The following is a 16,830-nucleotide window of genomic DNA, read 5'->3' as shown; positions in this document are numbered from 1 at the left end:
TTTTAGGAGGGAAAAAGTGAGTCTTATAGAGCAAAAAATACGGTAAATAATAAACCGCTTCTTGTTATCTCTGTCTATCAGGAATAAGTTCTGATCTCTTCTTACTGTGCCAACAAAAGTAAAATGTCAACATGATTTGGGTTTACATTTGTAAATGCCAAGGTTGGTTGTCTGGTGATTTAGGAGCCAGGGTCTAGGGACAGAAAAGGGATGGATAGGAGCCAACAATTTGAATCTGCCTCCTGAAAAGCTCTCTTGGTCAACCAGCCGCTTAACTGATTCACCGCTTTCAACATTGACAATTTAAAATTGCATAGCAACAATCAGAAGGGATTTTGTGCCATTTTAAGGACACAAAACAGCCATTAGAAACCCTGATGACGTAGAAGTGATTGTCCACTTACTTTATGTGCTCCACTGGCTGTTACCCATTCTCTTTGATCTTTGCCAGCCGAAAGTTTTTGAAAAATATCTGCAAAGAGAATTAATCAGAAAAGTTTTATCACGGGGTGGGGAGGCAGAGAGGGTGGAAGAGGACAGCTTCTAAAAAGCAACTTTCCTTCAAAAGTTAATAGATTCTGCGACATGATTAAAAAAATTACACAGCAAAATAAGTGGAGATGCCTTGAAATTAAAGAATTAGAATCGCATCAAAACAAGAGCCAGTTTTTAGATCTGCTTATTCATTGTTACTTCCTGTTTGACTGCAACAGCTTAGCACTACATTTTTAGAACATTTTGACAAGCATTTATTTCATATACACATCCCCACTTCAACCTAGAAGAAATATAATCAGAAGAGAAGAGATATAACCACAGGAGATATATAATTGATGTATAACTAGCACTTACATGTCATGTTGACCAATTTGTCTATATTATGATGCTCTTCTCCATAGCAAAGGTAATCATTTGCTACTGTTTCCATATACTGTAGGTGGGGGGAACAACATTGTAAAATTTTTAGTGGAAAGTTACATGGATCTAAATTAAATAGCAAAGTGCATCCATGAGACCAGCAGATGGCAAACTTGTACCACGATTCACTGCAGACAGTTATCACAAAAAATAAACACACTATTCTGGAAATAGAACAAAGTTACTACAAGAGGGCTTTTTCATGCAAGAAGCTGTAGGTTCCAGCTATGGTTTCTTGGATATATGTTTGTTAACTGGGAAAGGGCTACAGCTTGGTGGCTGGGCACACGCTCTACGTAGAAAAGATCCTAAGTCTCATTCCTGACGCTCTCAGGTATGGCTGCGAAAATACACTTCTGTGCAGCATTGGAGAGTTGCTGCTCTCAGTGAAGGCCACAGGTGGAGTATCTGTAGTCCTCAAAAAGCTCCTGGACTCTTACTCCCATTAACCACATTTAGTATGGCCAGTTGAGGGTGTCGTTTGCAGTCCAGCAACATCTCTGCATATAGAAAACGTGTCAAGACACCTCTTTTGAATTTGGTCTACACATTAAAAAAAAAACAACAACCTGAGTTGCTATCTGTTTGTTTGCTTTTTAAAGTAGTGCTTTGTGGGAGTTTTTCAGATGTTGCTTTTATTATTTTCTCCTTTTTGTGTTTGTGTAATAATTTTTATTAGTTTTCAATTACAATAACCCAATAAAAGCTTCTTTGTCACAATACCAAATTATAATACAATTAATAATGCCAATTGTTCAGATGCCAAATATTATTATATTATATTATATTATATTATATTATATTATATTATATTATATTATATTATATGGCTAGAAATGATGATTTGCTAATTTACTTTAACTTTGCAGTCCAAAAACTTATAAATTCCAATTACACACCATTCAGAACAACAAACCCTCATACTGCAGCTGCAATTTTAACGACTTCCATTTGCATTAACACATCAAATAATGCTTTTTTTTATTTTTGACCTGTGGTAAACTGCCTTGGTGATTTACAGAAAGGCTCTCTCTCTCTCTCTCTCTCTCTCTCTGTGTGTGTGTGTGTGTGTGTGTAACACACCTGCAGAGCCACAGGTTCCCCGCCGCTGATATGGACAATATTTAACCTGATGGGCCAAAAGCCTGACTCAATATAAGGAAACCACCATGAACATGCAGGCTGGGGATGGCTCCCAAGTTCTTCTACAGCAGCCAGCATCACCCCCAAAGCTACACATCCTATTATGGTCCATAAAGAAAAAGCTCCTGCTAGAAGCTACTTCATGTGGCTTTGCCAAGGCATAAGCACATGGTAGCAGCAGTTGTCACTGCCCCAATTCTGAGGAGTTAATCCCGCTCCTGGTATGATCAGTAGCTTCCTCTCAGCCTACATACATTAGAACTGCAGGTAGCTGTATTGTTCCCTTAAAAGAAGTCCAAAAATAATCGTAGGCAATGCTTTCTTTCAATGGGACCAACCAAAACGTCACAAAAGTAGTGAGCAAGCTTTCGCATTCAACAGAACTCTTCTTCAGGCTGGATGTGGGATATGATGCATAAATAAAGGGGCACAGGGATCTCATTCACTCAAAACTTGCTCACTATTTCTGACTGGTCATGGTAAAGATAGTATCCTGAGGTTTCTTATGTACATTGCACAGTTATTAACGTGAGAAGAGAGAGAGAGAGAGAGATGTCCATTTTTAAAAGGCATTTATTTAGCGAAACCCACAAACACCACTGTGCTGACCGGACCCTACTCAAAATGAAATACTTCATTAGTTGCGTGCACTTTCTCATTCTGGCCAGAAGAAGTCCAATTTGACAAGCCAGATGGCCCCGCTGAGCAGATTAATTCTGATCTCTCACCGAGGCATACGCCCTTTTCACGGAAGCCAGCCAATTCAGAGTCTAATCAAATTATACAGGATGGTCACTTCTGCAATTCAGTCAAGCTGCAACCAACATTGCCTTATGGTCCCTTGGAAATGGAAATGTGTGTGTTTAGTGTTTATCACATGTGTTTAGTGTTTATAGTTTCACCTTCCAAGAGGGAAAGCCGTTTTGCAATAACTTCTGTCCTTACCTTTGGCAAACTTAAGTAAACAGGCAACAAAACACCGTGAAAGGCAGAGATGGTTACCTGTGCTAAAGCGTCGATCCCACCCAGGTTGTGGAGTGCCTCCTATACAAGAGGGGAGGAAAAAGCAAAGCCAGTACAGTATGTCAAACTTCCAGAAAATTCCTAGCAGCCTGCTCCCAACCAACTACCAATGTTAAATTCAAAGTCCCCTGGATTCAGCATGGCAGAATGTATGCTTAGGATTGCAGTGTCTCAGTAAGTCAACTAGCAGGTAAAAAAGGTAAAGGTAAAGGACCCCTGGATGGTTAAGTCCAGTCAAAGGTGACTATAGGGTTGTGGCGCTCATCTCGCTTTCTGGCCGACAGAGCCAGCGTTTGTCCACAGACAGCTTTCCAAGTCATGTGGCCAGCATTACTAAACCGCTTCTGGAGCAACAAGACACCATGACAGAAACCAGAGACCACGGAAACACCATTTACCTTCCCGCCACAGCAGTACCTCTTTAGCTACTTGCACTGGAGTGCTTTTAAATTGCTAGGTAGGCAGGAGCTAGGACAGAGCAACGGGAGCTCACTTCATCACCAGGATTCGAACAACCAACCTTCTGATCAGCAAGCCCAAGAGGCTCAGTGGTTTAGGCCACAGCGCCACCCGCGTCCCAACTAGCAGCTCAAAGCCGGACATGCAAGTTTATAAAGGGCCCCTCCAGACCCCCTTTTTATTGCTCGTTCTTGACGATGTGTGATCTCTGTATTGGGATAGTTATACACAATTCCACTTTCAATACTGTTTGCACCTGAAAAGGTTTTGGGGCTGACATACCACCTCCTCTCCAATCGGTGCATGTCCTGTCACTTCCTGCTGTTATTCTGCAACATTTTAGGCCACAAATGCTGCGGTTTATTTTCTGTCCTCTTTTTGTTGCAAGAGTGCCCCCTCCAGATGGCGATAATGCAATAACACTGGGGGAGCACCGCAGAACAGCTAAAAAGGTGGAATGATTTGTGGGCGGTCCAGTACAAATCCATCATTAATGCACTATAACTGCACGTTGCAGGATACACCCACACAAAACACAAAACCCAGTCTGGAGGAGCTCTAAGATAGGGAGTTGCTAACTATATTTGGCAAATGTTGTTTGCAAAGTTGCTAGTACAGCATCAGCTGACCATGCCTACTAAATGAATGCTGTACTAATATCTAAGCATCATGTTCCTATTTTATGTTTCAAGGAAGTGACCATGGGCAAACTAACCTGATAGCACTGGTCTCTCATTAATAATCTTATGCAAATTAAAACTCTCAGAAAGTGGATAGATGATGCTCGGTTAGCCCACTCCCTGCAACAAACAGGTAAAAAGAATGCATTAATAAGTTGGTCCAATTAAGCTACATCAGCAAGCAAACACAAGATTGAAAATCTAAATAAAGGTTCTATATTCAGCCAATTGGCAGGCAATACATTGCATTTTTATGGAGCGCACAATCAGTCATCTGAACTTCAACTATTTCAGTTTGAATCTAGCACACCTAATTTGTTTCTGATGCTAATCTTTAGACTACAGTGTAGCTCCACTACTTTCAACAGAGGGTGTGTATTTAAGAGCCTTCCCAGTTTCAACGTCAACACTTTGAAATTACGAGCCAATGTAAGCTGAAAGTAAAAGCAGACTGTATACAAACTTGCCACTTGTATTTGTATATATATTTTTAATTCAGATTTTTTTTCAGTAATACCAGATGAACGAATTAACTACTTTATCATTTTCTACAGATGACTATCAATACAGATGAATGGATACATATCTAAACACATACAATTTGTGTATATATCCAGCTCTCTCACTCACCACCTCCCCCCCCCTTGCCGAAACAGTTATGGTTGATTAGCACAGCAGGTCCGTTCCATGCTGGGAATAAAGCCAAAGGCTAAAAATAATATGATAAAAATAAAGGCTGTGCTGCAATGGATGCACGTAGACTCCCAAGAACTGGGTTATTTAGAGGAATCTCTGCGGACCAAAAAAATCACCATGTCCAGTGGATCTTTTCCACATTCCCATCAGTTGCCTCTTGGCCAATAACGAGGCTCCAGATTGATTTCTGACACTTGGAGAAAAGTGCTGATTTAAAATCAGTTAATGATAAAACAGAAAAAAGCCATAGCCCAGTGTCAGAGCATCTCTTTTGCATGTGGAAGGTAAGAGGTTCAGCATCCCTACTATTCATAGTATCAAATTATAAATTTGGTCACGTAAAGCATATTCAATAAACACACGAGACGTAACCAGCTGTGTTCTTAGATAAATAAGGTATACTATTCATAGTATCAAATTATAAATTTCAACGGAAGTAACTCATAAAGTGGATCAGATCATTCTTTAGTCAGTTCATGCATAAGGTCCATACGTGTAATGATGTCTATTCCATCTGTCTGTTTGTAAAGTCCAAAAAATCCACATGAAAGGTTGTTACAGTTCCACAAAATCCTTAATAGTAGCTGCTATTATGCCATAAGATCCACTGTCCTGAAATATCACATATGAGCTTTAAGTACTGATGAAGCCAGGACGGCGAAACAAGGCCAATATTCCGAAAATCCTTGTCTAGACTCTGTGTAAGGATTTTGTGGAACTGTAACAACCTTTCATGTGGATTTTTTGAGTTACTTCCATTGTAATTTATAATTTGATACTATGAATAGTATACCTTGGTTACGTCTCGTGTGTTTATTGAATCACAACGCCCATCATTCCTGGCCACTGGCCATGCTTGCTTGGACAGATAGGTTGCTGAACTACAACTCCCACATACAGATTGGGCTACTGAATCTCCAGAGGAAATTGTACTCCATCTCCAAGGAAAACTGTACAAATGGAAAACTTCCAGAAAGAGGTGAACAAAAATGATCGAGGAACTGGGGCACCCTTCCTCCTTAAGATAAAATTTAAATGTTCTGGGGAGCTAACTTTGGAGGGAGGCTGTGATGGAGTCTCATAAAGTTACACAAGCTGTGAAGGAAACAGGGTGTTTTTCTCACATAACTCAAGATCACCAGCAAAAGTGATTGGCAACAAATTCAGGGCAGACCAAAGAGTACTTGCACAATTATTTATGGAATTTGCAGTCACTTGATAGGGTTATGCTGCCCCCGCCCCCCAACACACACACTTAGATAACTTGAAAAGCAGATTAGATCACATGGAGGACAGGTCGGTTTGCAGCCACTAGCCATAACAGCCAAATGGCCAGTTTATCTCTGAATGCCAGTTGCCCGTAGGCTTTCCTAACATGCTTCTGAACTTCCCACTATAGGAGACAGGATTCTGGACTAGACAGACCTTCTGATCCAGCAGGGCTCTTATTGTGATATGATCTTCAGGATCAAACCCAGAATAGCAAATATGGTACATTATTGAAGCAGTGCCAAAGATACAGGAGGGGTGGCAGCTAGCCAAGTTTTCTGCCCAGGGTGAAGCCTCCAGAGGGGCGCCATTGAGGCTCCTAGCCTGAACGCAAATGCACATACAGAGGGTGCCAAACTGGGTCTCTGCCCTGGTTATAGTAAGCCTAGTTTCGCCACTGATAGAAGCAGTGTGAGACCTCAGGCCTGAAGGCCAAATGTGGCCCTCCAAGTCTCTCTATCAGGCCCTCTGACATCTCGCCAGGCCCTTTCCCAGCCATACTCAGTCTTGGCCCTGCTTTGAAAACCATCTGAGTGTTTTGACTGTGTGGAAAGAACTTCAGTAATGCCTCTTGCTTCCCTTAGTGTGTGTGTGTGTGTGTGTGTGTGTGTGTGTGTGTAGAAAGACAGAGAAACCAGCATACTGACAAAGGTAAAATTTGCATTAATTGCTCTGTCCACTTTTGCCTCTGGTGGTACCACCACTGCCATGTGGCCCTCAACAGGTGGCTCCAAAATAAATGCGGCCCTTGGCTTTAAAAATGGCTCCCCAACCCTGACCTACTGTGTCATGTTTGTAATGGCAGACCTTTAAAAAAGTACCATCTGATTGGTTGATTATGTTTCCCTCCTGGAGCCTGATTGGGCTGCTGCTGCAGGCAGTTGTTGCATCCTAGTATCAGTTGTTGCATCCTAGTATCCCACCGGCCTAATAGGCTGATTAACTTCCTCCTGGGGTCTGATTGGGCTGCTCCTGCAGGCCAATCAGGTTGTTGCATTCTAGGATCCTACCTGCCTGTTGTTTTAGGATCCAAGCTTAGTACATAACAACACCTCACCCAGGGTTACTTATTTACATAAAAAGGTATCCTTTAATTCAACAGGCAGCATTCAAAGAGCTGATGAGACTCATGTAAATACTTCATGCAAGCACAGCAGAACTGGGGCTTTTCCCTTCGGCCTGATCCCCCTTCCTGCCACTCCCTCAAGATGCCACACCACAGATTGTTTCTGAACAGCATCCAGGTTTAATAAGCTTTGTGGCCCCACAGGGACAAGTTGCCATTTAATGAAGCTTAAAGACACTTTTGTTCGCAGAACTGCTTTCATGATTATTTGACTCCAGACGTTGTATAAGATAAAGTTGTATCCAGCTAAGCCATTCTCAGAAAAGGCCCCTTGAAATGAGTGCACCTAAGTTATTCTGCTTCATTGATTTCATTGGGTTTACTCAGAGTATGACTGAGTTACAAGCAAACCAATGAAATCAGTCTTAAGGAAGTATAAATGTAAGGTTTAATGCATTTCTATTCAATTCAAGATTTTTTAAAAAATTTAAAGCTGTATCATTTCTGTAACCTGTGCAGTATGAATCTGTAGGAAAAATACTGTGTATCTCAGACTGACACGGGGCTAGTCACACACTAGGGAGGCATGTCTTAGAGTTATTTTGTATACTGTAGTTAGTGATAAAAGTTCTTCACACCTTAAATTTCAAGGGCATTTCTTTGAAGCAGAATGCATTGGCTTTCACAAGATGGCGTTTTTGATGCGTAAGTTCAGTTCAGTAAAAAAAAAAGGAAATCTCTGAAGATTTCTCTGGAGTAGAAGTTCAAAGATTTGTCTCTGGGGCCCGTTTCAGTTTCAAAAACAAAGCGCTTGCATTTTTCTCAAATATATTTTAAGTGAAGCATACACAGATGTTTATCTTAGAATTCATCCTTGCCTCAATCTGGTAGCAGGAAAAGGAAGCAAGAAATGCCAGGTCACCTGGAGGAATATTGAAAGAACCTTAATGGATGGGCCCATGGAGCAAAATATTTCCTCCAGAATAATCAACAGAAGGGTGAGCATATGGCTATCCACATGCTACCCAGCCAGATTCAAAGTTCTGCTGTTAATTCACAAAGTTCTAAACAGTATCTTAAGGACCTTTCCTGATGCCCCACCTTGACCACTAAGATCTACTGATGAAGCATCCTTGGTGGTCCCCACTGCTGCTGAGAGTCAGCTGGTCTTTAGGAGGGTCTAAGCCTTTCACATAGAAGGCCATGATGAACTCATTGCTAACAGAAGTCCAGGGAGAATCATCCCTGCTTTCTTTCACACATCTTTGACAAACTGCACTGTTCAGGCAATCTTTTGCAAGCTTTATATTTTTGGCTGATATGCCGTTGATATTTTTACCGAGCTCATTGTTGTGCTGTTAGGTTTTTGCGTTGCACACCACCTTGTTATATTTTTCTATGGAAGCATGGTTTAGAACTATTTAAATAAATACATAAAATAAAAACATTACTCCAACTTTAAAACCAGGGCAATGCAGGCAGGCAGGGTGAAGGAGAGACAGGCCAAATCTGTTCTCCTGATCCAGTTAATATACATATACAAATCAGGCGAAGGAGACCAGGACAATCAGGCAAGAGTTCAGCTACTGGTGTGTAGAGCTGCCATACGTCCGAGTTTTCCTGGACACATCCGGGAATCAGGCTCCCTAAATGGATTTTGCTGAAGTGGCAAAACATCCGGGAAAACCTGGATGCATGGCAAAGTAGGGCAATCCTAAAAAATGCTTTGAAATTTCCCAAACAGCCCAAAAACGTAGACCATAAGATGCACCTGGTTTTTGAAGGAGGAAAACAAGAAAAAAAATATTCTGAATCTCAGAAGCCAGAACAGCAAGAGGGATCGCTGTGCAGCGAAAACAGTGATCCCTCTTGCTGTTCTGACTTCTGGGATAGCTGCGCAGCCTGCATTCGCTCCATAAGACGCACACACATTTCCCCTTACTTTTTAGGAGGGAAAAAGTGAGTCTTATAGAGCAAAGAATACGGTATTTTGGGGAGAGATGTTCCCCAAAAAGCTCAACAATTTCTCCTCCCTCCCCCCCCCAAAAAAAGATGAACAACTTTGTCCAGATTTTCACTTTTGGGAATATGACAACCCTACTGATGTATCTTCACATAAGACCACCTTCCCTTTCTTGTACCATAGACACTGATCTGGGTATAGTGCCAAGAGTTCTAAGCAACAGCAACTACATATTATTAAACAGGACAAGTAGTTTCCTTGCAAATCTTTTTATATTACTGGCATCACAGAGCTATTAATACAGCAGCTTGGTCAACATCATCTACGTCCTCTTGGGCAACCATACTCATGATACCACCCTCAAAATGATACAGGGATATCAATAAAATATGCAATGTTACATAAGAAAATAACAGAAGATGTCATAAAATAACTGCCATGTGTTACAGTTTCCCTGCGCTGAATAAGCAGCTAACTGATAAAAAAAAATTATTGTTAACTATACTGTCCTCTTTCAGTAAACAAATATCTGATTATTAGAATATTTTGCAGTTTGCCAAATGGTTAAAGTCAAACAATGAAATGCACCGGTATGAAAATATCCACTCTCCATTACTGTAAAAATGAAGTCCTGCTATCAAATATCTACAAACCGTAACAACTTACAGTGAAATCCTAACTATGTCTATTCAGAATTAAGTCCCACTAGATTCCATGGGACTTATTTTCAAGTAAACAGAGTTAGGAGAGCAGCCCCAGGCAGCAACTATATACCCATCTGCCTGTGAGTAAATGAATTCAGTGGGACTTACTGCTGAATAGACAAGGTTAGAACTGTGCTGGCGATCTTTCAGTTCTTGGCGTAGCTGGGATGAAAAGTCCCAGAACAGGAAATAAGCCATCATCAAAACAGCAATTCAGATTTTAGTGAAAGCCGTGTTAGAAGTATTTCAAAAGGCTACAACTTAGAAAGATAGCAGAACTGCGTGTCTAGTCCACCTTTTTCCTCCTGATTTTAGACCGATTGTAGAATTTCAAGATACCGCCTTTTAACTGGAACACCCCCAAACTAATGCTATTTCTTTTAATGAAAGTCAATAGACTTTCAGTGTTAAGGTCAACTACCACCGGGGAAGTCTAATATTTTGAGAGAGCAGCAATCCCTGTTCCAAAGGGAAACTCAACCACACAAAGAGGCGCCTTTCTGATCCCGCTGGGTGCTTTGATACTTATTCCAAAGGTAAAGACACAGTTGATCTTTCTTACCTGCAAATCAGCCGGTTCTTTACCAAAGCTGTGAAGATATCTTGAAACAGCTTGTGCTGTGGATGTTGACTAAATTTCCTCTCATTCTTGTAATTCATACTAAGGGGAGAAAAGGCAAATGGGCATTGCACAAGGCATAAATGCTTTTGCTCGCAGTGATGGGATGCTAAGAGATGGTTGTCTGTGCAGGAAATGCATTTTTTACTACAGTGACTTAAAGAAAATGACCACAAAGATTAATAGGTTACAATTAATGTACTCCAAACTGAATTCCTGCTCCTGCTTGGACTCACTGGTCAGCACCCAGGGGAAACAATAGAGCAAGTCCCTGTCAGAAGCTTGTCCTACACTTGAGTAGGACCCTGGCAGAGACACATGCCTGACTGGCATGTTCCCTCCCTCCTGGTCGATCGTTCGGGAGCTTCAAAGGCTTTCTTCTGCCCGAACATCACAGCGACCGATGCCAACAGACACCAGCACACTTAGGGATCCGCAGAGTGTTTGCACTTTGCGTAACAGACCTCAGCAACTCAGCATTTTGGCTAATATACTTTATTTACATAGAAACACACATGGAACACTGCAACATGGCTCCCTCTCTCTCTAGCATCAGACAGCAAAGAGAAAGAACAAAGGACAATAGTCCATTTCACGGAACATAGTAACACAAACATCCTGTCTCCGTCACTTCCCACTCTGTGGAGTCAAAACATATACCGTCATGTGAAAGACAACAATCCCATGACTGCAATCATGGAGCAGGAATTCTAACAGTCCCTACCTCTCCCCTGAATGTTACAACTGCCACTGATGTCTTAATTTATTATCTCAACTTGTATGCTGCTCTTCCATATAAATATTGCAAAGTGGTCCACAAGAACTCATTCCATTCATGCCTGGTGTCAATTATCATAGGAGGGGAGCATGCAAGGTTCAGCCAAGTTCATTTTAAAGAGACAAATCTGAAAGGGCATCTTTCCCGGATGGCATACTAGCATAGTGCTGGTAGGACCTGGGTTCCTGGATGGACTGTCCATCAGAAGAGGCTTCTGAAACTCCTGTCTACAGTGTTACATGCAAAGCAGAAGTTCAGGATGACCTCAAACATCCTAAATTGCCTCCTGTATGCAAGGCAACAATGAAGGCTGCCATCTTATCCCCCAATACCTGGGAATAACCCTATCCAATTCAATAGGACTTACATCTGAGCCACAGTTAAGACAGCCCTGTCAGATGTCAATAATACAGTATGTCTTAAGGTCACTTATGATTGAATTTATTTACTATTATCCCATGAGGTTCGAGATGTCAGTTTGCATTTCTTAGTGCAAAAAGTATTGATCTGATGTGTAGAGATCTTTCCTATTCTACTTAATTCAAGAAGCTTCTGGAAGCTTCTCTGTGTGAAAGAAACCAATGATGTTTGGGTTATACCTTCAGAGAAGCTAAGTACAGCTGGTTTGAACTGGTTCTCTTACCTCTTTCTGTCAAGGTTATGCTGACTATAAAAGTAAGGCCAGATGGAGCCTGGGTTTCACTTTCTCTTTCTTTCCCGTCTGGTGTTGTGTTCTGTATGCTTATTGCTAAGGTTTAGTCTTGTTATAAGTTACTGTAAGTTTAAGTTAAGTCTGCTGCAACTGGATTTCTTATGGACAGTGCCAATCCTAAATTTTTTGGATTTGTGACCATTATGCTCATTTGCCTTCAGTAGCAGTAAAGCTCTGCTGGATGAAATATAATCGCCTGTGGTCTATTTTTTGGGAATCCTGCAACGTGTTTAAGATTTTACTCTGCTAACCATACGTTGGAATCTGCTCTGGATCAATACTGAGTAGAATTTCAATGACGCTAGAGCACACGCAATAGTAAAGATTATATATATAGCATAAAAGGATTTGAATTGGATCCAGATAAATAAAATAAACATTCATTTTCTTTTCTGCACGGTACCTAAAGTGTTCGAGTTCAACAGCTTCAGTTGATTCTTGCCATTGACCTCTACATCTCTCTCCACAAGGGTTGCTGGAGTATTGCTCAGACTTGGTCATGCTATTATTAGAACTTTCAAAGTTAAGGGCTGGCAGCTGCAAATGCAAAAGAGATTTACTATAAGACAAATGATATAAAGTGTTTAGCTGGGTCAGAGGAAAATACGTGATTGTCACTGGGACCTCGGGCAATTTAACCTTTGAATTCAAACAACAAGGAGATAATTTTTTAAAATAATAATCCAATATATACAGCAGATTTCAAAGCGCCCTAGGCTGTCTCTTCTCCATAACTGCACACAGATCTTGAAAAGATGCAGCTGGAGTAGGCAGGGGGAAAGGAATGAAAACATAGCAAGCATTCTCAAAGTGGCAGTTGGGTGCACATGATGCAGAAAGTTCTGAGCAGCAATAGCTGCTTAGCCTTGTTGAATGCTCTCTAAGAAGCAGGGAGCTTGCAGCTATACTTTTCAGGGAAATTTAAAAAACCTGGACCAAAAACCGAGGAGAGATCTCTCCTCAAATAGCCTTCCTGGAATAGAAAGCACCTGCTCTGCAGAAGTAGACAGAGAACAAAGTGAGCTTATTAAGAGCAGGGAATGAGAGCACTGCCTCCTGAGAATAAGTTGTTTATGTACACAGCAGGGATGAAGAACCTGTGGCCCTCTAGATGTTATTAGACTCCTCCTCCCCTCAACCCCAGAAAGCATGGCCAATGGTGAGGGCTGAGAGGAGTTGTTGATGACAGCTCTCCATAATAGGGTACCAGAGAAAAAAGACTTATTTAAAGGGCACAGGCAGTTTCTTAAAGAAATACTTTTACTATTGGCATGACCTACCTCAACACACAAATCCCATCTACACTATACATTTAAAACAGTATCATACCCCCAGAATCCTGGGAAATGTAGTTCGTTGAGGGTTAGGAACCCCCTATTGCCCTCTCAGAGCTACAATTCCCAGAGTTCCCTGCGAAGAAACAAATGAAAACCCATAGGCAATGGGTTCCTTCTTTTCAACTCCATCCATCCCTAAAAAGGATTCCCCACCACCACCCTCATGTTTACGCAGAGCCTGAAAGCTGCTGTTCAAAAATTAATTTTGAATATCTGAATATTAATTTCGAGTATTTTCAAAATCAAATTAATTTCAATAATAATGAATAAATTAATAATTACAGTCTGTCGTTACAAAATGGCTAATGGCTAATGAAAAATACCTGTTGTTTGCTTGACTGCACATTTAGTAGTGCCAGAAGCCTTTTAAGGTCTGAGTAATCCCTAGGAGAAACATAAATTATACGCTTATTAACAACACATTACCCTACCTTATTTCATCAGTAAGTAATCTAAATGAAATAAGAATGAAGTTTATATTTCTATGGCATTGTATCAAGCATTCCACAATATTGCCTCAGCGGTCTGCTCTACACACCCACAATTTGTATAGGCTTCTTAACCACCAATTGTTTCTGTCAAAGTGAAAAGGTCTTGGTGACCAGAGTAACAGTCACCATGTACACAGAGCGATTCAGATTAAACTATTCTGTCTGGCAGCTGGTGCAGATTCCAGAGAGTCACTGCTGACATTTAGCGAAAAGCACAGTACCCTTGAAGTTTGGTATCAGTTGCCTTGTCTGTGGTCTTCACCTTCTTGTGTTGATCAGGCATTGTATAACATCAAGGCATCAGGATTAACACATCATGCCTCTGAATAGAAAACAAATGTAAAAATGTTGTTTTTTCACTTGACAAGTGAAGGACAATACCAGTAGATAACCTGAGTAATTGGAGATAGGAAAGAAAACAAAGAATACATAATAGGTCCAGGGATTAAATAAATCAAAAGAGCATACCCTTCTACATTTCTCCAATGAAAATAGGAATGTCCTATTCCATTAATATTATTAATACCCCACCCATCTGACTGGGTTGCCCCCACCACTCTGGGCAGCTTCCAACATATATAAAATCATAATAAAAGATTAAACATTTTTTTTTAAATCCCTATTCAGGGCTGCCTTCAGATGACTTCTAAAGGTTGTGTCTCCTTGGCTCAGGGGTCGCATTACTCCGTAACCTCCAACATTTCTCTAATGAAAATAGGGACATCCTAAGGAAAAGCAGGACATTCCAGGATCAAATCGGAAACCAGGATGGCTTCTGTAAATCTGGGACTGTCCCTAGAAAATAGGGACACTTGGATGGTATGAAAGAGCTATTTTAGCTTCTCTTTAAAACTCCTGCTTACGAAGTGGGATTCTTCACCTTCGTTGTTTTTAACCACAAACCTACACGTCATATCTCGAATCGCTTTTGAGATACTTCTCACTTTCAAATATGGTTTGTCACACAGCATGTGCACGTCAAGGGGAAAGGGGATCTGTTGTTCAAGAACTTAAATGCAAAGTTGAGTGGAATGGAGCTTTCAGAGATCATGGTCAAAATATGCACAAAGTCTAATTTCTTTGGATTCCCATTTCGATGGCTGGGGGGTGGGGAAGCAGGAACTAAAAAGATGAGTGGCCTGTTAGCAACCACCTATTATTGATGACTGGTTTCCATATTGGTTTGTACATTCCAAAACGATAAAAAGTTCTCTTAAAAAAATAATAATGAAGGAAGTGCTGACACCTGTTCCTCAAAAGCCTTGATAAATGTACTGACATATATAAGATACTATGGTGTGCAAATTTAAAAAGAAGTGCTTTTTTCTGGGGGTACTCAAAAGTACACAGTACTGGCACACACACACCCTCAAAAAAAAAGTCAGAAGTGTGATGCTTACTGTAACAACTTCATGGTGTGTACCAGCACCATTTTTCTATAAAAGGCAATAATAATAATAATAATAATAATAATAATAATAATAATAATAGTGTTTCAAAGTTAAATCTGACAGAGAACAAACCACGCACTGCATATGTTCCAAAGCTAAATCTGACACCGAAAAGAGATCCTAGTGGCTCTCCCCGGCCTGCTCTCCGGGGGCCGCTGGGAATTCCCATCCAATCATAAATTATGGGATGGGAAACTCCACAAAACGCTGCTTCCTTCGTTCCTCCCAAGCATCCCCTTCCTCGCTCTACTCACTTCGCACAGGGAGGGGCGGCGCCCTGGATTCCCGATCTCTCTGCCCCTCACCAGTATGCAGATCCACCGCACCTCTCCGTTATTATTTTTTAGGATTCTTCTTATTACTATTTTTCAATCCGAGCCAAAAAAGACCGAACCCCCCCGCCCCGCTGAGCGAGCCAACTGACAAACGTACCAGCCAATGAAAGCGCGCCTCCTTCTAAACGATCGATTCCTTAGACCAATGGCGAGCCGCTGCGAAGGCGGCGGCGCTCCAGGGGAGACGGATAACGCCGCGGCTGCTGTTGCCATAGGAACGGGAGAAGCCGCTCGGGGCTCCCAGCCCCGCTCGCCGTAGTGGAAAGAAACGACTCTCGCGCTAAATTCTCGGTAGGCGCGGCTTGGCGCGGTGACGTCACCGAGCGGCCTTGCAGGAGCCTTTTTCTGATTGGCTAATGGCGGCCCTCCTTCTGCAAGTACCCGGAAGCGGGCAGAAGGGGAAAGATTACCGTATTCACCCAAAAGGTGGAGTGGGAATTGTAGGCTGGCGCCACGTCGCTTGCGGGTTTGGAAGGCAAGGCCGAATCCAGAGTCGGAGGGTGTAATTCCATTACGTATTATTATTGAGCGTGTACAGACTGCTGCTTCACATCCAGTCCTCTCCAAAAGGTCTTAAGATAATATTTTTTTTATTATGATTAATGACCGCAATAAAAAAATAGGGCTAACCTAACTTATGTAGCAAATCAGATGTACTGATTTGGAAGAGAGGGGGAAATGAATTTATAGAACACAGCAGCGACGACACTCAGTACATATATACTGAAATTTTATTTGCTCCAAATCGTTGAAACAACCAAGTTAAGGGGCCTGTGATTAGCTCTCAAACATGTTGAGGATCTGTAAAGATGATGCTTTGGAATACGTGTAGGAAATCTCACCTTCTGAATGACCAGCTTCCAAAGATTATGCTTTAACTATGGTATGGTTTCCAGTTAGCTATTCTGTCTAAGCAAGATGTGAAACTATGCAGAATCTCAGATGAGATTCCTGCATTGCAGAGGGTTAGACTAGATGACCCCCCAGGATCCCTTCCAACTCTACCAAATTCTAGGATTCTACGGCACTTCATACCATCCACTCCCCAACAGATCCCTTGATGTTGCTTTGCTGCAGTTGGGGGCATTTTGTCCTTTTGTGTCGTACGTTTTAAATGGGACTGCCCTTTTTATTTTATTTTGAAGTTGAAGGCACTTGGGGAGCCTTTTGGGCACAAGAACATAAG

General features: G+C 41.5%; 1 protein-coding gene across 5 annotated transcripts in view; it reads right to left on the bottom strand.

The window, feature by feature from the left end:
- NEK10 (NIMA related kinase 10) overlaps positions 1 to 16,197 on the bottom strand; it is a 115,773-nt gene extending 99,576 nt beyond the window's left edge. For 2 of the 5 annotated variants that reach the window (XM_083577660.1, XM_083577662.1), the window contains exons 1-9: positions 15,742 to 16,197; positions 14,080 to 14,180; positions 13,691 to 13,751; positions 12,434 to 12,567; positions 10,484 to 10,582; positions 4,259 to 4,343; positions 3,064 to 3,105; positions 853 to 931; positions 405 to 472 (exon numbers count right to left, since the gene is read on the bottom strand). In XM_083577660.1, the coding sequence (XP_083433786.1) occupies positions 405 to 472; positions 853 to 931; positions 3,064 to 3,105; positions 4,259 to 4,343; positions 10,484 to 10,582; positions 12,434 to 12,567; positions 13,691 to 13,751; positions 14,080 to 14,141 (630 nt within the window). In that variant the 5' untranslated portion in view covers positions 14,142 to 14,180; positions 15,742 to 16,197. Of the gene's footprint in view, positions 1 to 404; positions 473 to 852; positions 932 to 3,063; positions 3,106 to 4,258; positions 4,344 to 10,483; positions 10,583 to 12,433; positions 12,568 to 13,690; positions 13,752 to 14,079; positions 14,181 to 15,563 lie in introns of all 5 variants that reach the window. The other 3 variants (XM_083577659.1, XM_083577661.1, XM_083577663.1) reach the window with 2 other exon arrangements.
- Positions 16,198 to 16,830: the final 633 nt, after the last annotated feature.

This window comes from Podarcis filfolensis (assembly GCF_964270895.1).
Source record: "Podarcis filfolensis genome assembly, chromosome: 12".
In the NCBI taxonomy this organism is placed as follows: Eukaryota; Metazoa; Chordata; class Lepidosauria; order Squamata; family Lacertidae; genus Podarcis; species Podarcis filfolensis.
Note: the sequence above shows the minus strand (reverse complement) of the source record. Positions and strands in the feature narration are given on the sequence as shown.